Genomic DNA, 24382 nt, shown 5'->3' on the forward strand with positions numbered 1-24382 from the left:
AGAATATTATAAAGGGTATTATTGCCTCAGTAGTGGGGATAATGCATTAAAGACTAACTGCTGATGATCCTGTCTACCAAAGCTTAAAAACAAGACCTGAAAGGTTCACTGTCTCCAAGTAACTTCACTGCATCGCAGAACAAAGCTGAAAAACATTTTTAGAAATACTGAAATATCTAGCACCCAACAATATGTAAATCTCAGTGTCTGGCATACAATTAAAAATTATCAGGTATACAAAGAAGCAGGGAAATATAACCCACAGTGAGGACATAAATCAACTGAGATGGATTCAAAAGTGACACAGATGATAGAATTAGTGGACAGGCACATTTAAACAGGTATTATAATTGTACTCCGTGAATTCAGGAAACCAGAGGAAAGACTAAGCATATTAAGTAGAGACAATGAAAATATTAAAACTCAAGTCAAGTCAAACTTCTGGGGGCAAAAATTGTAATGCTGGAGAAGAAAATACAGATTAATGGCAGATTAGACACTGCAGGAAAAAAAAAGTGAACTTGAAGACATAGCAATAGAACCCATCCAAAATGAAACACAGAAAAGAGAATGAAAGAAACTAAACATCAGTGAACTGTGGGACAATTTCAAGCAGCCAAATATTAGCACACCTGGAGTCTCCAAAGAACAGAGGAGGGGACAGAAAAAAATATTCAAAAAAATAAGGGCTGAAAATTTGCCAAAGTTGATAAACAATTTCAACCCATAGATCCAAGAAGCCCAACAAACCCAAGTATGAGACATGAAGAAAAGTACATCAAAGCACACATATCAAATTGTTTAAAACCAGTCAGAAGGAAAATCTTAAAAGCAACCAGAGAAAAAGACATATTACATATGGAAGAACAAGATGATGATAGATTTCTAACCAGAAACAATCAGTTAGAAGACAGTGGAGCGACTTCTTTAAAATACTGAAAGAAAAAACCTTCAACCTAGAATCCTTTACCCAGTGAAAATATCTTTCAAAAACAAAGGAGAAGGGTGCACATTTCCAGTTACATGATAAGTACTGGGGATGTAATGGCCAGCACGATGGCTGTAGCTAAAGCTGCTGTATGTTATACATGAAAGTTGTAAAGAGAGTAAATCCTAAGAGTTCTCATCACAAGGAAAAAAATTTTCTTCTCTTCATTGTATTAATATGAGATAATAGGTGCTAACTGAACTTATTGCAGTAATCAATTCACAATATATGTCAAATCATTATGCTGTAAACCTTAAACTTATAAATGATATATGTCAAGTATACCTCAATAAAGCTGGAAAAAAGGCAAAATAAAGATGCTTTTAGACATAGAAGAGCTGGAAGAATTCATCACTGGCAGATCTGCACTATAAGAAATGTTAAAGAAAGGCCATTTAGCCAAGAAAAATGATACCAGATGGAAAGAAACCTACATCCACAAAACGGAATGACAAGCACCAGAAATGGTGCCTACATGGGTAGATATCAATTTTTTCCCCTTATTTAATGTCTTTAAAAGACAATAGACTGTTTAAAGCAAAAACGATAACAATGCATTGCGGAGTTTTTAACATACAGAGCAGTAAAATGTTTGGCAACAACAGCACACAGGCCAGGCAGGAAGAAATAAAAGTATGCTATTGTAAGGTTCTTATACAATATAAGTGGTATAATATCATTTGAAGGTGCCCACATGGCTTCACTGGTGAATTCTACCATATAAAGGCATGTACGTGAATATTCATTTAGCTTTATTTCTAACACCCCAAAACTGGAAATAATCCACTTGTCCACTGACAAGTAAATGAATAAAGAATGATATATCCATACAATGGGATACTCAGCAATATAAAGGAATAAACTATTGATACATGCTACAATATTATTAATCTGAAAATATGCCAAGCAAAGGAAGTTTGATAAAAAGAGTATACACACTACCAGTCAGTTCTTGTTATTCATGGCAATTATGTTCTATGAAGTTACCATGAACACTGAATTAGTACATACTGGACCATTGCTCTTAGAGGAATATAGGGTTAGGTTCCTGCAGTCTCTGGTCACATTTTTGTCAAATGATCAACACATAACCCTGTTTTATATGTGTTTCTGTTTAAAGATGCCTTATTTAATATATATAGTTGATCCATTAGCATTGAACTCTTAGCCAACAGCACTATAACGCATGCCTGAATGGAGCTCCTCTAACATACATTATTTCCTCTGTAATGCACACCACAGCCTTCTTGCACTCGGAATCATTAGCACTTCAGTACAACGCTTGGGAACCATTTTAACAGCAAAATCCCCAACACAAAGCACAAAAATGTGAAAACATGGCCCTAAAAAGACCACGAAAAGGACAATTGTTTAGAGTATGAGAGTCATGTAGAAACAAGTATGAGAAATAAGAGGGCAGGGTGTTGCCTTGTTCAACCTCAGCTGGGAACACGGGTGCGCCGTCAACCAAATTTTTTTGCCATTTTGCATGTCTGCGAATGACTAAGAAAATTCTGTGAGTATTGATTCTGGAATTATCAAATAATTTTAGTATGTAAATTTGCAAATATGCACTTTGAATAATGAGCATCAACTGTATATAATTCCCTTATAAAATTTTTTAGAAAATATGTACAAATCTTCAGGGAAAGAAAGCAAATCAGTGGTTGCCCTGGGGATGGGTGGGGGGACAAGGAGGGAGGAATTACAAAGGGACAGGAGACTCTGGAGGGTGATGGGTTCATTATCTCGACTGTGGTGATTACTTCACAGGTGCACACAATGCAAAACTTACCAAGTTGTAATTTTAACGATGTGCCATTTATTCTATGTCATAAGATCACAAAAAAGCTGTGAAAGGATGAAAAGGCCATGATGGTGGGAAGAAGAGGAAAAGACACATTTATTAAATTTACCTGTGAGGAATTGCTACTGGAGGAGTGAAGGAGAGTGAATTAAGGAAATCAAAGGTAACCTGAAGTTCCAGATTTGATGGCTGGGTTGAGGATGACAGTAATATTGTCAGTAATGAAACTAGATATACAGAAAGATGAAGTTTCTATCGGGTAGAGAAAGTGAGTTCACACTTCAATGACACTACCCCCTTTGAGTCTCTCTTCTCTTTCAATCTATCTAAAGCTCCCATATCACTTCTGCCTATAACATTTAGGTCAGATTTCTGGGTTTATTTTGAAGGCTTTCAAAATGTGGTCCCAACCGATCACATTTTATGTCTCATTACTCCCTATCGCATGCCCTCCACTTCAATCAGGGTGATTGTTCTCTAAACGCACACCAGATTTGTTTTTAGGTATCTGTTCCTTGAACTAAAAAGCAAGTCTCCTTCCCTCCAAAACCTAAGTCTTGTCCGTCAGAATGTAACCCATATCCTCTCGGAGTTCCCAAAGAGTCAGGACCACCGTGTATCCTGCTTAATTGTTCTCTAATTTTCAAATGTATGCTAAGTATACCTTTAATAGAAGCTCACTAACCAGCAAAAGTGAGTAAAGGCACTGGATGTGGGTACTATCGGGTAATCATGGATGAATAAAGACCGAGTCTACTTTTAAGTCACTAGGAATCCACCTCTTCAGAAAACAGCTAGACCATTCCTTAAATGTTAAACATAGTGCTACCATATGAACCATCGATTCCACCCCTAGATATGCCCATGACAAATGCAAACAGATGTCCATATCAAAGCTTCTACCTCAATGTTCAAAGCAGCATTATTCATAATAGCCAAAAAGTAGAAAAAACCCAAATGTCCATCAACTGCCGAATGAAGAACTAAAAGATGGCATATCCATACGACGGCGTGGTATTTCTTTTTTTTTTTTTTTTAAAGATTTTATTTATTTATTTGACAGAGAGAGACACAGCGAGAGAGGGAACAAAAGCAGGGGGAGTGGGAGAGGGAGAAGCAGGCTTCCCGCGGAGCAGGGAGCCCGATGCGGGGCTCGATCCCAGGACCCTGGGATCATGACCTGAGGCGAAGGCAGACGCTTAACGACTGAGCCACGACGGCGTGTTATTTCACAATGGAAAGCAAGGAGGTACTGAGACACACTCTAAGGTTGAAGGACCTTAACAACATTGTGCTCAGTGAAAGAAGTCGGTCACAAATGACCATATATTGTATGATTTCATTTACAGGGAATCTCTAAAATAGGTAAATCTATAGAGATGGAAATATATTAATTTGTTTTCCTGGTGCTAGAAAGGAGAGGTTGGGGAGAAGTGGGAAGTAAGTGCTAATGTGTATAAGGCTCCTTTTGGGGACGGTGACTTTGTTTTCCAAGTAGTTGCGGTGATGGTTGCACTCTGACTGTCCTAAATTCAAATTGATGAATTATGTGAATTATATCTTATGTGAATTATATCTTCATACAGTTGTTAAAAATTAAAAAAAAAAAAAAAAGACCGAGTCTGGCTTCAAATGCATAGAGCTGGGGCAATGATGGCATGACGTATCAACCTCACCAAGTACAACAGGACAATAGTAAATTGCAGTAGCTCCAAAGAGACAGTCTTTGCTCTGGGTGACCAGGGACAACTGCATGGAGGAGTTGACATTTGAGCCAGATCTTGGAAGTTGAGTAGAATATTTGCATGTCAAAAAAGAAGAGGGCTTCACAGGTGAAAAGGCTGGAAGCCAAAGGCGGAGGAGTGGAAAATGGCAAAGGTGCAGAATTCATGCAGGCGGGGACGGTGTCATACACGTCTTTAAACGTCTCATGGCATTTAGTATAGTAACTGTGCACGGTCCACGTGCAGTAAGTACGTGCTGGGTTGAATTAGTTTTACTTGATTTTAAGTGGCTTCATCTAGATCCTAAGTGAATAATGTGTTCTAAGTGAGGTAGAGAGCTATATCTTTTATAAGCCTGGGTTAAGTGGCAGAAATTTATGCCACTAATACCAAAATTGGAAGGGTAATTTAAAAATAACTTTAATGGCTTTTTTTCCCAGGCAGCATAGCTATATGTAAAGTAGCTGGTACAGTAGGATCCAGTCCTCAATTGCTCAGATATTCCCTGTCAAATAAGAATATAATACCCTTTTTGCTCTAGTTCAGTAAAACTATGACATTTGTAACCTGTTAAATAAATTACCAAAAAGGTGTTCATTACACCCATACCATATGTAGAAGCCCTCTTTACCACATATTAGTTTTGTGATAGTAATTGATATAATTTTTACATTACCTGGAATTTCAAAGAAAAACAATGCTTTATTCTGCTAATGCAGAAACCACCAGAGTTCATAAGAATGGTTATTTTTAATCCTCAAGCCCAAACTTCCAGGAACTTTGGAATAAAATGAAAAAAGCTAATGAGCTATAATTTAATAGTTACAGAAACTCCCACGTTATAAGCTCTCAGGATTTCCCTTCCTGCGGTGAGCTGCCGCACACACCACTTACAGACTAACGCTCATTGTTCCGAGGGATACCACTAGTCTAATTTTGAATGTGACATGGGTTATGGGAAATGAAGATCAATCTCACTGTGTAGAATATACATGAGTTGCAACAGGAATTGGGGATCGTAAATAAAATAGATGCCTAGCAAAACCATGCGACCTTACCACTGGAACTGAAGTCCACAGGCCCGATCCATTTGAAGGCTGGTTTACGGCCTCTCTCTTCTGTTACATGCACTTTCTTTATTAGAGCCAAGCTGGTCAGAACATTGGCTATGTCATAGAGGCGTCGTACCTTTGCTTAAAGATATAAAACACAATTATGGTCACGCCGTCTGTGACACCATTACATTTTAGTTGACGTGACAGGTCACTTTTCTCGGCCACCACATAAACCTCCAGCAGAAAGCCATGGGGTGCAGCAGAGGCCGACGGCTCTGTCATGCAATCACCTGGGATTTATGTATCTGATGTGTCTGAAGACACTTTCTAAGGGAAGGTCAGTGTGTCTTTCCTCTTCCACAACTTCACACCCCTTGTAAGAGGCACCTGGTGACAAGCGGGGAGTGCTGAGATGGCAAAAAGACCAAGGGAGGGACAGGGGCTGTAATTAAAGGCTTAGTGAATGTAATTCTGCTATGTGGCACATCAAAAGCTTGCTCTGGGTTTCTCTCAGCAGGAGGTGATGATACCAGCTCGAGCAGGCAGCTGGCCTGTGAAAATGACAGGGATCCCCCAGAGGTTCCTGTGAGGCTGCGCTCCTGGGCACACAAGAGGGTTTGGGGCTCAAGGTTATGAGGTTCAGCTGTGCTGACAACAAGACAGGCAGTTCCTCATCCGAATCCTGGTGTTTGGCCGCCTAGTGGTGGAGGGCTGGGACGGGCATTCCCTGAGTCTTACAAGGTTTGGGAAGAGACATTTGAAAATGCAGGTACTAGAGGAGAAATTCGGAAGGGGTGGTAAGGCATTCAACAGGCAGGGCAATACCCGCAAAGTAATTTCTATTCAAGAAATCGATTTATAGGTAGGAAACCCACTTGACCTTGGGGCTATGATCAAGCAAAGGAGCTGTGATTATGGTCCAGAAACATCAAACATTCACCCCAGATGCAATCTTCTTCCCAATCCTGATAGAGCTGAATTTCATCTAGTCACTTCTCCCACAGGGTGGCTATAATTCCAGTGGAAACAGAAAAAGCAGAGAAAGTTGGGCTCGTGGCTTCCCAGGGCTTGAAAGGGCTACTGGCAGCTAAGGGTATTTGGCTTCACCCAGGCTTGACAGAAAAAGAAGAGGCCCTGGGTGTGCAACTCGGAACCTCTCTCCCTGCCCAGCAGCCCTGTCCCACCACCCCTACCCTGCCCTGCCCTGGCCATTCCTCTGGTTCTTACCTGCAGACACCTTTCATCTCCACCCATCAGGACAGTAGGCAGGGGGTGAGGAAAGAAGGGGAAAGAAAACTCAGACATTCCGTCTTGGATGCAGCGCTACTAAACAGAAATGCAAAGTATCTTACAGCCTCCCTGACCTACATTTGTGGGATGGCATTCCTCTTCCACCATCCCCTCTAACTGCTGAGGAAAAGGCATCTGACAGAACTTTCATGGGAATTCTAGTATTTACTAACTTACCTCTCATGGCACCAAGAACCTTTATGAGTGCAGGAAAGACTGCACTTCTTAAGAAAAAAACAATTTTTTTTTTTCAATCTCAGAGGCAGAAAACATCAACACACGAAATCCCATCCTTTTTGTACTGATAAGTGGGTTCCGGTGAAGATACTTACTTTTAAATTTACTATGGTCCGGGGTATCCTGGCTTTCTTCTATCAGTATTTTGGCAGCCACATCAAGAGTAACAATCTTGGTTTTGGAGACGAGGAACAGCATGACAAACTTCTGGCTCATAATTCTCAGAGACTTGTCTTTTCTACTGTTTGCAGATGCTACAAAGGGAATGAGATGAAAGCATCACAACATGTGATTTACTACATGAAAGACGGTACTTGGGGTTTGCCAGAACTACGAACTCTAACAGCAGATGCAAAGATCACTCTGGTTATAGGCAGAGCCTACTAGACACACATCACCAAGAGATGGCTCATAAAGAAATGAGATGGATTTCCTTTTCTTTCTTTTTTTTAAGTAATCTCTACGTCCATTGTGGGGCTCCAACTCATGACCCTGAGATTAAGAGCTGCAAGTTCTACCGACTGAGCCAGCCAGGTGCCCCAAGAAAGGAGACGGACTTTCTTATGGCTTGTACAACTCCTCTCCAATAGGCATCTTTGAAACCACTCGTAATGCTTTATACTCCTACTTCATAGGGTACAATCCATGAGGTAGTTTTCCTGAAGCAACTTTTTGAAAAGATCAATGTAGAAGAAAAAAAAGGAGAGGGTAGACTTCAGGGATTGTTTTCAGAACATCAACTCTTCCCAAAGGGCAAGAACTCTTGTTTTTATTTCTCTGTGCCCACAATATCTCGAATATGTGAAACGTAGTAGGCGCTTGCCCCTTCCATCGCGTTTCAGAAGGAAGTGAAGAAATAAGCCAGACATGAATAGGAGACACTGATCAGATGTGTGCTGCTATGGACGGCAGGCGAACCATCCCCGACAGACGGCTGTCTCCTCTGGTTATTAGGATAAGAACTGGCTCATGGGGGGGCGCTAAAAGGCATGAGGCAGTAAATCTAATGAAAACCAGGCCCACATTTCTATTCCTATTATATTTGCAAGTGAAATGTGAGTGATACTTGTACTTTATTGTCTTAGCAATGGGGATTAGGGTGAGAATGATGGAGATCAACGGTTAAAACAGAAAGAGGATACATAGGAGCTGAGCGGGGAAGAACAATGTAGATATATATTTAAAAAATGCTGCATCAAATGACGGGAGGGGTTATCTATCTTTCTTATCAACATGTTCTCTGAACGGGGTTCTTTTCTAAGTAATCTACTCTAATGTAATTTAAAAAATTGAATTCCCCAGGGGGCCTGGGTGGCTCATTCATTGGGCATCTGCCTTCGGCTCAGGTCATGATCCCAGGATCCTGGGATGGAGCCCAGCGTCGGGCTCCCTGCTCAGCGGGAAGCCTCCTTCTCCCTCTCCCACTCCCCCTGCTTGTGTTCCCTCTCTCGCTGTGTCTCTCTCTGTCAAATAAATAAATAAGATCTTTAAAAAAAAAACCATTGAATTCTCTGAAAAGATAACTTTTTTCAGAGTAAAATTTCCTTAAAGGCTCACAAATAGATGTCAGCCTGGGGCCATCAGTCTGAAACGAGAGCACTGTCCGCGATCTATGGTCCAAACATACCAAATACCAAGTGAACTGCCACTAGACAGGCTTGAGGTGAGGCTGAGGGGGAAGCCCAGTCGGGGAGCCATCTGTCTCCCTTTCTTCAGTAGATCCAATAGGAGGGCATCTCCCTCCAGGGCTGTCAATCTGCACTTCCCACCTTAGCGGTGAATTTCTACGGAAGAGACCATCCCTCCCTCTCTGCCATTACTTGTGTGGTTACTGTGCACTCACAAGAGGGATAGTCGGGTTCCGAGAAATCCAGTAACTGTGGATCTTGAGAATCTGGATAGCTGTCTTTTTTACGTTCTCCAAGTTTATAATCCATCAGATCTAGCTCCTTCTGCTGGAGATGTGCCATCTGCTCTTCATATTTCTGCTCCTCTCCCAGTCTCTGGAGGCTCCTCAGGGTTTTTGGCAGGCTGTGCCGGCCATGCCAGCCATATTGATTCTTGGCCACCCGGCTGACCAGATGCAGCGATTCCAGCACATTTACAATGTCATAGATACGTCTCCTTTCAACGCCTGTTTGGAAAATAGAAGTTGACCGTCATCCAGGCAAACATTTTTGAGTAAAAATTCCTTGAGGGTCTGGACCGTGTCTGTAAACTACTTTACATGATGCCCATTATAATGGCCAGTAAGTGCAGATGCTCTAAAAGTTCAACCTATAAGGATGCAAGCAACAGAAATTATTTTTCTTTCTTATTCTTGGGATCCAACCCTTAACAAGAGCTAGGATAAAACATCCACCCAGACATGGATGATAGTTCCATCTCTCTTACATAAACAATAGTATACTTTTCTTGGGACCTGTTGGGTAAGCCACGCAAACATTTCAGCATGTTAAAGCGGGTGGGATTGAGCATCACATGTACTAGTGTGTCTAACGGACGCCTGATGAACACTGTTTGGTTGATTTGGACTTGTATTCCTAATTATGCAGACTATAAAATAAACTCTGTCCAATGTATGATACCTCATTTGGACAATTCTATCCTTTCCTGGAGTTTGAATGATGTGAAATAATTATCTTGTTAACTCTCTTAATGGCCCAGTTAGGAAAGCAGATGGCAAATATTTTGTTTCCTATTTTGCACTGGAAACTCAGGTGTCAAAAGCTTGGGCACCCTTCTCAAGTTGCTGGAGGAAGCTACAGCCACGGCTGAACAACATATGAGTTTCCTTTTGCTCCTCTTGGCCACCGATAACTGTCCCTCTGTTCCCATTCACAGGCGTTTGGCCCAAACAGCCCAGCGATAAAGCACAGAGACTCTTCGTGTCCGATACAGGCTGGCCACGGAGTTCATCGATTGTCTACCCACTTTCCCAACACTCTCAAAATAGCCAGGATTATGAGCGGTCTATCATATTTACCAAAAATATGTACAGCAGTTAAGCCCGGGGGCTTGGAGGTCAGGCTGCCTGGATTTGAATCAACCCTGCTCTATCCCTTACTAGTTGTGTGATCCTCGGAAGTTACTTCATCTTTCTGTGCCTTAGTATTTATCTCATAAGGTGATGAGGATTAAATGTGGCCATAAACGTACAGGGTCTACAATAGGGTGTCACTTTTATCTACTGTTTGTATATTATTCTTAAATACTTCCTGCACAGCATTGGAAATACCCAAAATCCCTGCTAGCATGAGAGGTCACAGTAGAAACAGATTTTAAAACTTTCCTCTGACTCATCCTGTTGTGCAACAGGCCCTTAGGCTTTTGGAACCCACTGGCTCTTTTGCTCTCATCTAAGTCCCCATAGCAAAAGCCTCCAGGCAGCTCCCAGAAAACTGGTCCAGCTACAAAGATGCCCTCTTTCTGCTCACTTGCCAGGAGCTGTTATATAATCAGAGCAGACAGTGAGCGTAGCTTCTGACCCTTCCAAGATTTAATAGAAAAAAATGACCAAATTACGATGAAAACTTTGGAGGTGAAGTAAAGTTCTTTCCTATGCATGAAGACGCATTTCACAGTCAATCAGAACATATCGGCTCCTGACCCTGAAAGGTTCTTCACCCTCAGATGCCTGCTGGATGGTGCAGCCCCTTGTCCAGATCTGCCTGGCTTTTTATTCCAGTCTGTTTTCATATATTAACGCATCTTGTTTAGAGTGTAACATTCTATAAACCTTCCCATTAGAAATGTCATGTGAATGCAACTGAGACACCCCAGGGCCAGCCATATGCTGGGCTGTTTTGTTATTTTGTATTAGATACAAACTGTTAAATCTCCATCTAGTGGAGAGAGATCCTAAGAAGGGAAAATAAAGGAAGATTCTGACCACTTGGAGGTAAGATGAATGTTTAATATGCACAATGGGTGTTTAATAGGTGGTGCTGATAAAAGCCAATGTGGCAGCTGCCTGCCTAGATAATCATCTTTTCAATCTGGACTGTGTTTAACTGTCTACCGGCTGGTGCACTAAAAAGTTCCATTTCATAGGTCTCCAGATCTTCGGGTTACTCTGGGGCTTGCTCTGTCCGGAAGGTTTTTCCTGGCACCCAGTCTTCTTTTTCTTTGGGATCAACACAATCCTATTAATCCTAGTCATAGCATTAGTTATGTCCCCCCAAGGATTTAGCAGTCATTACCATGCTTTCCTTAGTCCTTGATGGAGCTTATCGAGAACATCTCTCAGCCCAATAAACTCATTTCTAAATCTGTGCTATTGTCCATTTACTAAAGTCACTCCTGGTTCTTTAACTTCTTCTAAAAAAAGATTTTATTTATTTATTTATTAAGAGAAAGTGTGCTCGAGCAGGGGGTGGGGGGCAGAGGGAGAGAATCCCAAGCAGACTCCCCGCTGAGCGCTGAGCCCGACCCAGGTCTCAATCCCACAACCCCGAGATTATGACCTGAGCCGAAATCAAGAGTTGGATGCTTAACTGACTGAGCCACGTACGCGCCCCTAGTTCTTTAATTTCTTACCTGTAATACCCATGGTCAAAGCTACATGGGACCACAATCTGGGAAATAATGCGATTGAAATGCTCTGAACATTCTAGGTTAACATATGTTCTTATAGCTTGTGACCTGGGATACAGTAGGGAATTTAGACTCAACCCCAAGAAATAGTTACCCCTGAAATAGCTTCCAAGAAGAGACCCTGTTTTTGAACCTCACAGGAAGAGAGATGATAAGTTCATTTTGCAGGTCTGGGTGATGATGAGGCATTAGGAAGCTGTTTGCAAAAATCTCTGGAATTCTGCTCCAACCAGCCATAACATGGGCATCTGTAGCTCACATGAGAGTAGGAGCCCAGCTTCCTTTCTGAACCCCCAACCCCCAGATCTGTAACACAGCCTTCTGACATCTAATCTTTTGTCTTCACACTGACATCAGTGCAAGGTCCCTGGATGGAAGTTGGTACACGGAGAAAGCTGGCTTCATGAACCCCAGCGAGAAGGACACTGTGTGCTATTGTTTTATCCTCATCCTCTGTAAGACTAGTTTCTAGGACCCTGTGCCTCGAATGGGTGTATCCTAAGCCTCTATCCAACTGTGTCACCTTCCCCTTCTTGTTTCATTGGCACTGATGCCAAATACTGTATTCTACTTCTGGGCTCCCCAGCCAAGGCACCATACTTCCTCTTCCTAAAGGTGGAGAGGACAATTTGGGGAGGGCGGAGAGAGGTCTAGTAAGAGCTGAGTAGAAACTATTCCACATAACAGTAACAGTTACCCATGCTAGGCCCTGAGTTAGGCATGTCACTGAGATTATCCCCAACTTTGCTAAGTTTCTGCAAGGTAGGTGCTATGATCCTTGTGTTATAGACAGGAAAAGGTTAATTAACTTTTTAAAACTCTCACGGTCTGTAAATTGGAGAGCTGGGCTTCAAATCCAACCCCATCTGACCCAAAGCCCAGCCCATGGTCTTTCTATCACAACCCATTGCTTCCTCATTATCTCCATTTTTGCTGAAAATATTTTTAGCCATCAGTTTGAATAATTCAGATTGACAATCATCTACTGGGGCACATCTCTCAGGGCTATGGGAAGAAAGAGAACCAAAAAAATAAATTAAAAATATAATCTATCATACAGCCTGTTTAGTTGATTATTTCTTTTTTTCTGTATGTACAACCTCCTTATTTTTTAAGGGGACACCCTCTACCTTCAAATCTCTGTGATTTCTGCTTATTAAAGATTGTCAGCAGTATGTTTACCCTGAGACGAACTGCAATCCATGTCCACTAGGGGTCTCTATTCTGAGGCCACTGTGCGTGTTTACAGCCCATACACCACCGCACATTACACACACCCAAGCCATGTGAACACACGCACTCCTCTTTGTTATAAGGTTTCGCTGTTTGAGTTATGTCCAGATGTGCTTCTCCTCGTTTGGCAGGCTTGCTGTGGATATCACAGTATATGGCTTCAAACATAATGCTCTTGCTCTCAAATCCTGTTTGATCACAGAAATAACACCAGGTCTGAACTCTAGAAGCATTATTAAAAATAAACAGCAAGGCATTTTTAAATGTTTTTTGTCTGTCTGAAATAATCTGAAATTAAAAATGAGATATTAATTTTTAATGAGTCTTTTTATACAAATATTTTATAAGGTCAAAGAAAAAATTTCTGTTTGACCCTCAGGCCCAGAAGACTCCCTGGAATCCTATGCATAAGGATGAGAAATTTGATGACAGGAGGAAGCTCGACTTGCTCCTCTGTTCTTACCATTCAGAGCCCACCCTTTACTTAATGAGAAGCTATCTGAAGACTTGGGCCTGCCGGAGGAAACCGGTTTCCCACTGTGACTAGAGATAGGCCTGCAGGTAATCTGATGATACATACCAAGACTGACAGCAACTTCATCTAGGGAGATGGTTGTTTTCTCAGTTGACAAGGGATAACTTGGATAGCGAGCTAGAAACTTCTGGCACAGGAGTCCTAGACTTTTCTGTTTTCTGCTTGGCCTTTGCTTTTCAAATTCGTCCACAGCACTGTCCCCGACCACATCAAGCTACAAAGGGCAGACAAAAGGGAGGGGAGAGATGTCATAGTTAACATCCTAATAGAGAAATTACATGAAAAATGCCAGAGAAATGCATAGAGAAATGAGAGTTATTGGCAAAGTGAGGGGGACATCCCAGTCCGTATCATGCTAGATTCTGGTTAAAATATATTTCCTAATCCAATTTTCTTAATGTTTTACTGATTGTTTTCTTTGGACTGAATTTTTTCTCCTTTGAAACTTGAGGGTGAGTCTTTTGGTTAAAAGCTTAAAAAATGAAAAATGAAGTTGTTAATGGCTTGTTACACCCTTGCTACTAATGTGCTCACTAGATCAGCATCACCAGGAGCTTGTTAGAGACATAGAGTCTCAGGCTGTATCCCAGACCTGATGTATCAGAACCTAGATCTTGGGTGATTGCTACTGACATAGAAGTCTGAGATCCACTGGCCTGCATTGTGTCACCAGTGTTTTATTTTTTACAACTGACCAAGGGTAGATGGAACTGAACAAGGGCAGTTAAGTCTTACTCCTCCTTATTCTTTCTTATTGCAAGTACGCTAAAGTAGTATCCTTGTCTCATCAACCCATTTTGAAAAATGCTCAATTCAAGCCCAAGAAGGTAAAAGGCTTTTCAATGAACAGATTCAAGGAGAAAAGTGATATGATTATCTCAATGGCTTTCAGAAAAAGCCTTTGCTAAATTTAACACTCATTCATGATTTTCAAAAATGCCCTTAGAAAACTAGAAATGGAGAACTTCTTTAATAAAAAGTGTATCTATAAAAACCCAACAGCAAACACATGTCTTAATGGGAAAATCTTGGAAGCATTCCCTTAAAATCTGGAAAATGATAAGGATGCCCATTATCACTGTTCCTCTTCAACACCATATTGAAGATCCTAGCCAGTGCATGAGGACAAGAAAAAGAAAGTGAGGCAAGGGATTAGAAAAGAATAAGCAAGACTTTCATTCTGCAGAAGATACGATTGTTTATATATAAAACTCAAAAGTATCTCAGACAAATTATTAAAAATAATAAGCGAATTTGCAAGGTAGCTGTAAAGGCAAAACAATATATCTCAAAAATCACTTGCATTGTCATACAGTAGTAACAGATAAATGAAATGAAAAGACATTATTTACAATAGCAATAAAGATATAACAAATGTTTTTAGGAACAAATCTAGCAAAAATCTATTTGCATAAAATATTAAAACTTAGATCTTAGAGAAATGCACTTAAAACTTAGAGAAATATACTGTCTTCATGGATAGGAGAGCTCAGTACCATAAACAGGTTTATTCTTCTCAAATTAATCTACATGTAATGCAATTCCAATTAAAATCCAATCTGAAGTATATAAGGAAAAACAAAAGGCAAAGAATAGCCCACATACTCTGAAGCAAAATAAGTTGAGTCTTGCTTTACCTGAAATCAAGGCTTATTACAATCTGGTATTGATGTAGGGATACACAGATTGGCCAATGGAACAAAAAGAGAGCCTAGAAAGAGATGACAGAGATAGCCCTGCCAACTTGGGAGAACAAGAAGGACTGAATAAATAGCTCAAGGACAATTGATTACAACAAGCAACTTAAAAAAAGATAAGCACCAGATTGAAATGTAACACATTGAACTGATAAAGGTTTATTTTTAAGACTATAAAATAAACTCTTACATATCAGCATGGAGAAAAAGAACCTAATAAAAATCAGCAAAGAACATGAAGAGACACTTCACAGAAGAGGGAAAAAAATGTGATGGCCAATAAACATGTGAAAGAGGCTTAGCCTCATTAGCAATCAAGGAAAAACAAATGAATATCACAAAAATACACAACTGCATACCCATTAGATTGGCAGAAATTAATAAATTTGACAGCGTCAAATGTCAGAGAAGATGTGGATCAATAAATGTTCATACATTATTGGTGGGTGAAAATAGCACTTGCGAAAGCAATTACTTTGTGAATATTTGCATATCCAATGACTTAATAATTTCACTACTAGATGTATACCCTAGAACAGTAGTCCTCAAACTTTTGGGTCATAGAGTCCCTTTATATTCTTAAAAATTACTGAGGAGTATCTTCCTTAAACTGAGTCCTTACTACCTTTGGATAGAATATCTGATCATCGGGGCGCCTGGGTGGCTCAGTCGTTAAGCGTCTGCCTTCGGCTCAGGTCATGGTCCCAGGATCCTGGGATCGAGCCCCACATCGGGCTCCCTGCTCCGCGGGAAGCCTGCTTCTCCCTCTCCCACTCCCCCTGCTTGTGTTCCCTCTCTTGCTGTGTCTCTCTCTGTCAAATAAATAAATAAAATCTTTAAAAAAAAAAAAAAAAGAATATCTGATCATATAAAATATACTTACCATGTACATAATATTTTTAGCACCCAAAACCAGATTCAGGACATCTTTTTCTCTTCTCCTGTCCCAATTTCTTCATTTTGGTAATTTTTATAGCATAAAAAATCCCCAAGAGGAGGAAAAATGGAGAAATAACTGACTTTTCTTAGCAAATCTGGGAAGAAGTTTGATGGGAGAGTGAAAATTATTGGCCACTGATTTTTTTTTTTTTAAAGTATAGATATGCTGTTTATTCAATAGCTCTGGTTCCCCAGAGGACAGAAAATTTAAAGATGATTTAACTTTAAGGCCCCAAACCAAAGAATTGAACATCTATAAAAATAAGGAAATTTCCCAAGTTTAAAATAAACTATTGCCCTCAAAATCGGAGCAAAATTACAATTTGCAGCAGCATAAAAAAAGTCCAATCTTTTTCATTAAATCAAAATTATTAAATAGTTTTGCTTAAATAATTGTCATTTTTTTAAAGAACACTGCAAGTTCTTTTTTTTTTTTTTTAAGATTTTATTTATTTATTCATGAGAGACAGAGAGAGAGAGAGGCAGAGGGAGAAGCAGGCTCTCCGCAGAGCAGAGAGCCCCGATGCGGGACTCGATCCCAGGACCCTGGGATCATGACCTGAGCCGAAGGCAGACGCTTAACTGACTGAGGCACCCAGGCATCCCAATAATTGTCATTTTTAAAATGTGTACTGGGAATAGTCAAGGGAGTAGCATACAGAAGAGAAAAAAGCATTCATTATGAAAAAAATGAGACAGAGTAAGAATTCCATTTCAGCTATAAATAAGATATTAAGTTTTGATATATTTTGATATCTATAAATAGCAGGGATTTGTGGATGAAAGATACTGCTTACCTAAAGGTATTTTACCATTACAGACGTTTGATATGCCATTAAATCACCCCAATAGCAAAAAAAAAAAAAAAAAAAAGAAGACATGAAGTTTAATACTGCTTTTGGCTCAGTAGTAACTGAAGAATTGAGAATTCTATGACTTAAATAATCAAGTAAAAATTTAAAAGTTCTATAAAGCCTGAGGAGTACAGCCTGTTTACCTGCAGAGAGTCTGCAAAGGCATCATCCTTGTTTTCAATGGGTCTGAACAGTCCCTTTTTCTTCTCCCGGTCTCTTATGTCCGGGCTGGCGGCGCTAATGAGCATCTTCAGGTTAGCTGTGGGGGTCCATGGTTCTGCCTGCTGTCTGTCAACAAGCTTAACTGGAGTAATGGGATTTCTTTCTGGAGTGAAGATTTTTTGCTTTGATAAATCAATTGGTTCATTTTTTATTGGAGTCTTCGGGGCCATCCTTGAGCGATCAACAAATATATTTTCCTATTTAAAAAAAAAAAGAGAGACCTTTTAGCAAGAAAGAGAAAGGGCAGGTATAAGCTAAGAGCATTTTGTTCACATGATTCACCAAGACATGAAGATACAAAGAGACCATATGTTCAGGGCTGAAAAATATCAGGCTAGGACTAATGAAAATAGACAGAGGGATTTGTGGAATCCAAGAGTGGTTCAGCGAGAAAATGATCATCATCTACTACTTTTTTAAAAATTTAATTTAATTTAATTTATTTATTTGAGAGAGAGAGCGAGCGAGCGAGCAGGGGGAGGGGTAAAGGAAGAGGGGGAGAGAGAGAGTCTCAAGTAGACTCCCTGCCAAGTGTGGAGCCTGAGGTGGGGCTTGGTTCCAGGACCCTAAGATCATGACCTGAGCCGAAATCAAGAGCCAGATGCTTAACTGACAGAGCCACCCAGGTGTCCCTCATTTACCTATTTTAAACATACTTCTCATGCATCTCTGTGGACAAAGTCATGAGTGTATCTGTCACTGGTAGATGCTTGTAATAGTTGGGGATGATAAGGGCAACTGTGGGTTGAGTCCATACTGCTTCTTTATTTACAGGTTTGTACTAACTAGTGCAGCACAATTTCGCTTTTTTCGTTCAGTGTTCACCAGTGCTAATATAGCAATTAGTAGTAGGACCAATGGAAAAGTATCCAACAAAATGCCGCATTTCAAACCAACCTGGAGGGCTGTAATTCCCCTAGAGCAGTGCTTCTCAAACTATCCGTGGTGAAGGGCCAGGGTTTTTTATTTCCAAACCCCCATATACTGATACGTGGTTTTACTTCATAGGACTCACATGCAACTTCCACCACCTGTGGCTCTCCATTTGCGTTTGTCACTCAAACAACCTACAGTCCGTTCAACAGGAAGAGACCTCTGATCATAGGCTTAGATCAAATTGCTACAGAGCTTTCCAAGTGCTTGACTCTCAAGTTCTGTTCTTAATTTTTTGCAGTTTAGTAATAATTTGTAGACTAGCCCATGCCCCCAGACCACACTTTGAGTAGACCATCTCAGATAATTATAAGAAAAGATCAATGATGGATCCATTATGTTCCTTAGTCCACTATGAAGAGGGACTAAGTATATGAAAGCCACATTTGGAACTACCAAGTAATGAAAACAAGTTTCTTTCCCCGGAAGTAAGGATTTGCCGTCTGAAAACGGAAAGATTCTGCTCTTTCTGCAGCAGAATTCACCTCCAGGCAATCGTAACTTACATAATGATGAAGGCGGATGCGTTAAACATTTGTCATTCCTTTTCCTATACACGTATCACTCTGTAGCAACTGCATGCTTGCATTTTGGCTGGGCAGTGGTTTAAAAAAGGTGCTTTCCTATAAATGAGCAACATATGAAGAGAGGCAAAAAAGATTGGGAGCAACTGGAGTTTGTGTTAGCAGGGCCAACTCTTGTTCCTTGGATCAGCAGAAGCTGCCAGCTGGCCATGGTGAGGCTCTGCCCCAGTGTCACTGGAAGGAAGGGAGGTGGGGACGGGGGTGACAATTTCCCACCACAGCGGCAATAAGCTGCCAGCCTGGAAACTTCATCTACGCACATCTCTTGACACGTCCCTACTAGTGTGCAATTCTGATGAAGTCTTCTACAAGGGAACTCTGAAGGGAAAGTATTGAGTATTTACTATGGTCCACACCCCATTTTATGTACTTTATGTCTGTTAACTCATCCAATCCTGTGACCTAGGTGCTAGTATTTTTCCAGTCTACAGATGAAGAAACTGAGGCACAGAGAGGTTAAATAACTTGCCTGAGGTCACATACGCCCTTCAGTCAGTATAAAAGTCATTGGTATGCAAGAAACAGCGGCCAGGAGACGTTTCTGAAATCCTGCATCTAGAAATGAGCTTGTCCTGGGTGCAAACCAGGAGGAAGTTATCTTTACCACAGCTCCCACAAAAGGTACCCAGCAGGCCACTGATCCCCACTGGCACCTACGGAGAGGCAGGAAGGGGAAGGAGCTCTGCAGGCAGGCTCTAGGCCCGCTTACCTGCCTCGGCTACTTTGCAGCAGCCTGAGTGGGAGCAAGCTGCTTGTCTTCACCGTATTTTAATTCTCTCCACTGAAAATGAAGTTCATAAACATACCAACCGCAAGGACTATTAGAATAGTTCCTGGCACATAGCAAGCTCTCAATAAAACTTAGCTGTTACCTGTTCCCCTCTGTCCCATTCTTTCTTACTGTTCATTCTGGGCACTCAGAGCTAATATGATATAGCACGTCATATTGCTATCTAACTTCTCAGGTGCGTATCTTTTTTTTTTTTTTTTAAATTTTTTTATTGTTATGTTAATCCCCATACATTACATCATTAGTTTTATCAGGTGCGTATCTTGACTCATTAATGAGAGTGTGCACTTCCGGAGGTCAGGGAGGAAGTTCCACATGTCTCCGTCCTCACAATTTTTGGCACAATGCCTTTCCCTTACAGATGCTGAAAGAACACGGTGCCTTGATTATCTAGTTTTCCAAAAAGCATCCCTGTGGCAGAGGGTGTGGCCCAGGCGCGCTGAGGTGGCCAGAGATCCACCCTCCTTCCGTACTGTCTCTAGGGTACCTACCTATTCTCGCAGGAATGATGAGCTCCTACTTTTTCCCTATGGAGGAACAATTTAGATGCGTTATTTCCTCCAACACTACAGTTTAAGTAAAACTTAAAGCCGGAGGGGAGTTAGTTACCTGCTAGGTTATGACCGTAGCATACCTCCACGAAAAGGAAAAAAAAATGCCATGCAAATTTGCATTCTGAGGTCTCAGATGGGCAGAAAGTCAACAGTACTCTAACCGGACCCTGCTTCATCTGTCTGTCTAGCCTGCAGTCCTGACACCGTGCAAGTGGAAGGGGAGTTAGAATTTGGAAACGTGGTTTTTGTCTCAGCTCTGTATCTTTTTGATCCTGGACAAATTGCTTGTTCCGTCTGGGCTCAAGTTTCCTTATCAAAAAAATAAGGGGTTCCAACTAAAGTTAACTACCTCTGAGGCTTTCCAGCAAGGCTTCCCAGCTGTGTGGTGGCCACAGGGCTGCACCGAGATCTCTTCAGGAACGAATGACTCAGGATGGCTCTGAGGGGTCATCCTAGAACTTCCAATTGGGTAAAGTCCAGACCTTCCCTGAGACCGTGTTGCAGATCTGCTTCTCCCTCTGTCCAGTTTTGCTGCCTTCCCCTCCCACCCACAGGCCCGGATCCCCAGAGCCCCCCCTAACAAACCTCCTGTGCACTGACTCCATGTCGGATCTGCCTGCCAAGAAATCTAAGCTGCAAAGCCCAGGACGTCACCTCCTCGGTCAGAGAGGGCCTGGGGAGATGTAACCCAGGAAACAGGCTCTCCAGTTCTCATATGCAAATGGAGACCACATTGCCTGGCTTACTTGCCATAGAAGTGCTGGGAAGGTGGGATCAGATGGGGAAGGTGAAGGCAGTCTGTAACTTGTGAGTGCTACATGGATGTGTGTGATCATGAACTACACCAGCACGTCAACTCTCCTGTATACTGCCAGAGAGGCTTTGTAGTTAGATCTTGGTTCAAGTCCCGCTTGTGTCTCAGATACAGCTTTGATCGTGTTCCCTCAAATAACATATACAATGATCAGCCTTGTCCAGGCCCTTGGCAATATTTTGCCAACTGCTTTTCCAGTTCCATCTCATGCCTATTCCACATTTTGCCCAAACAGTACACTTGCTTTTCTTCAAACTTGCCCTACACCATGACTTTGTCTTTAACGCTATCAGTGAAGCTTCGCCCTTTGAGACCCTACCTATGCTTTAGGCCTAGCTCACTGCAAAGATGACATGTTAGGAAGTGTCTCCTAGCGATCGACCAACAACTCTCTTTCCCTTCAGAGCACACTTTCTAGAATGAGTAATCCATACCAACGGCTTTCCCCTGCCCATCTCCCAAGGGTTCCTCAAACCACCAGGCTGTTCTGATCCACTGCTTTCACCTAGGTCACCTCTCATTTGCCAGATCAATAGCAAAACACCTTATTTGACCTCACTGCCGTGGTTGAGACTGTTGACTGTTCTTTGCTCTACGAAACACGCAGCCCTTCTGAAATAGCACACTTTCTCTCTTGGTTCTCTTCCTACTTCTTGGACTATTTCTTCTCAGTCTCCTTCCTTGGTTCCTCTTTTTCTGCTCTTAAAACCTCCACCCTCCACTCCTCTCTGTTCGCTCTCTCTGGGATAGTTCGCCCAATCTCATGTCCATGGCTTTAAAACCAACCTGTATGCTGACAGTTCCCAAGTTGTATCTGGCTAGGACTTTTCATGAATTCCAAAATCATGCAACCCGTGCCTCCTGCACATATTTATCTACCTATACTCATACAGGAACAAAGATTTAGTCCAAACCTAACTTACCTTTTTTCTTCATCACTCCTAAAAGTCATGGGTGACATTTAAAGAAAACCTGTGCCCACTAAGTCTGGGCATTGTCTCCAAATGTACCTGCTTATTTCTACTCCTTACCAGTTCCCTTCCTCTCCACTTGCTTAAGTTAGCATTCATTCCTTCAAGCCCTTGTGAGGCATTATCTCCTTCACAAAGCACTCTGACAGCTCAATTCTTACTGCTCACCCCTGTGTGCCAAACCATCCATTTTCTTTTGTCCTCCCCAAATGCACTGTAAACAACTTGTTTATTATCTCATAACTGGACTCGGTAAACTTGGGTAATGAAATAGAAAACTCTTATATATTTAAAAAAATTTCTCCGTAAGTAGCAAGAAGGTGTGTGCATAATACAGTACTTATAACTGTTGACAAATGTGCAGAAAGTAAAAAAAGAGAAATCCTCTCAACTCCAGATGACCCACAAAACACTGTACCAGGCATCCCTCAGAGGGTTTCAAGCAACAATGCAGCACCACTAGCTGTGAATATCTTGAACATTACTCGAATGCCTACACCTCATGTTGTTTCTTCTGCCTACAATGTCCTTCTCGCTCACTCTTGTTTTTTTGTAGGTTGAATGTCCTCAGCCATTGAGGCTTAGCCCAAATGTTACCTCCTCTGTGAAGCTTCCCAAATCTCCCAGAATTCCCTGTGAATTTATTTCTTCCTCCTTTATTTTGCCAAACATTTTGTCCCTGGTCCTACAATGGCACTTACCAAATCACAGTACAGTTGGTTAGTTTTGCATCTGAGACCCTGAAAGTCTCTCAGGTAAGTGAGGGCAGGGCCAACATGTTTGGCTTTGGGTTGTCAGTTCCACTGAGGACAGTGTAAACAGTATGTGTTACTGGGTTACAAACACCTAAAGAGGGAGGTGCTATTTATTAGCTCCAATTTACGGAGGAAAAAAACAGGTTGAGAGAGGTGAGGAAACCTAAACCGCTGTGTCCCAGCACCTGGAACATAATATTTATTGAGTGACTATAAATATATTAGTTCAAGGTTACGGAGCTAATAAATGGCAGAGCAGGAAATCAAACCCAGATCTCTGTTACTGCAAATCCCATGTTCTCGCCATCCCTAGAAACCCTCCTTCTTTTACTACATTGCAAGGTGAAAAAGACAAAACCCCTCCAGTATCTGGGCAGAAGCACTGTTCTCATTCCTTTCCTTCTCTTTGAGACGTAAAATCATCTCTGCTCATACATTCCATTTCAAACATTTTAACTGCTTTTCCTGTCTCTTTTGAGTGATTTGAGTTTTTCTCAGCATGCATTAAAATGGGAAAGATCAACTGGACACAGCACTCACTGATGCTAACTAGAGTAGAGTGCCCTTGTGGAAGGCACTTGATAAAAAAACCACTGACCCAGAAGGAAAGAAGTGGACCCTGACTCAGGCTTTATATAAGTGTATACACAATCTTTCAAGGCTATTCCATCTGAATTATAAAGGAAAACAAAAAGTTTTGCTCCGAAACTCTCAAAGCCAAAACCCTCAATATACATTTTAAAGTCTGGGCATTTCCACCCTCATATGGCTTAGGTAATTTTTAGAAAGTCCTCTTGGAACCAATAATGTTTTGGTATACTTCTTTTCCTAACAAAAAATTTTTGAATGCTAGGAACAACAATCTACAAAAAATATACAATTGCACACCTATCCAAAATGAACAGTTGTCAAGTATTCTTCAAAGGTTCACATAACAGGTGCTTTGCAACCAGGCAGTTTCACTGTTGATGCGAAGCCTAAAAATAAGACTAGGAACCTAGAGAAGTTCAATGCCCAAGAAAGTTGCTATGCTCAGATTTGCATGCAAAGCTTCTATATCTGGGTTTGCTCTATCTATTTGGCTTCTGCCTAAAAATGCTTAGACATTCACTAACGAGCTATTGTACCATTTCAGTAGGGCACTGGCTGGTGAGTGTGGTTGTGCTGATGAGGGTATGGTGATAGTTTAGACATTACTATGGCCACTTTATTTCATTATGTTTCTTGAAGACTCAACCAAGGTCTTAAAAATCACAAGGGGTGGAAAAAGGGAGGGAAAGGCTTAGTACAAAACCAGCAGTAGCACTGTCAAATTATTTAGAGTATGCTTAGTGGGCTAAGTCATTTTATCTCCCTATATATGGGAGACACAGGTCATAATTTTGGGTGAATGGAACAGCCACTAGGAGCTGGATCATTGGTACGAAGAACATTTCATAGCTCTTTAATAATCCAGCATTACAGTATAAGGTATAGACCTTATTTCTTGGGAACTAAGGCTTCACGTTCCTGTGCAGCATTAGCTAATTCCACTCTTGACAACTATAAGTATTATAAACTTTTGATTGCAGTGTCCAGCACATCTTTGATTCATGTAAATTGGTTCCAACATTACATCTAACTTAGCCTCTTTCCACTGCACAATTGTTGAGTGGGAAACTCAACAATAATGGTTTGAATGCCTTCATTGTAAAGAAAGTATATTTCTGTAATGTTAATCAAAATTAATTATTACGTTTATAAGACAAGTACAAGTGTTATGTTGGAACAGTTCATTGAATTAGACATCACCATCCTAAATATG

At 41.2% G+C, this 24382-nt stretch overlaps 1 protein-coding gene across 1 annotated transcript in view; it reads right to left on the bottom strand.

Moving 5' to 3' along the window:
• The window catches only part of E2F7 (E2F transcription factor 7), a 38622-nt gene that overhangs the window by 13250 nt on the left and 990 nt on the right, over positions 1-24382 (bottom strand). Inside the window, exons 3-7 of the mRNA XM_036106094.2 lie at positions 17099-17374; positions 13511-13679; positions 8945-9235; positions 7197-7355; positions 5578-5712 (exon numbers count right to left, since the gene is read on the bottom strand). Of these exons, the coding sequence (XP_035961987.2) occupies positions 5578-5712; positions 7197-7355; positions 8945-9235; positions 13511-13679; positions 17099-17374 (1030 nt within the window). The remainder of the gene's footprint in view (positions 1-5577; positions 5713-7196; positions 7356-8944; positions 9236-13510; positions 13680-17098; positions 17375-24382) is intronic.

The sequence above is a fragment of the Halichoerus grypus genome, chromosome 6 (genome assembly GCF_964656455.1).
Source record: "Halichoerus grypus chromosome 6, mHalGry1.hap1.1, whole genome shotgun sequence".
Classification (NCBI taxonomy): Eukaryota; Metazoa; Chordata; class Mammalia; order Carnivora; family Phocidae; genus Halichoerus; species Halichoerus grypus.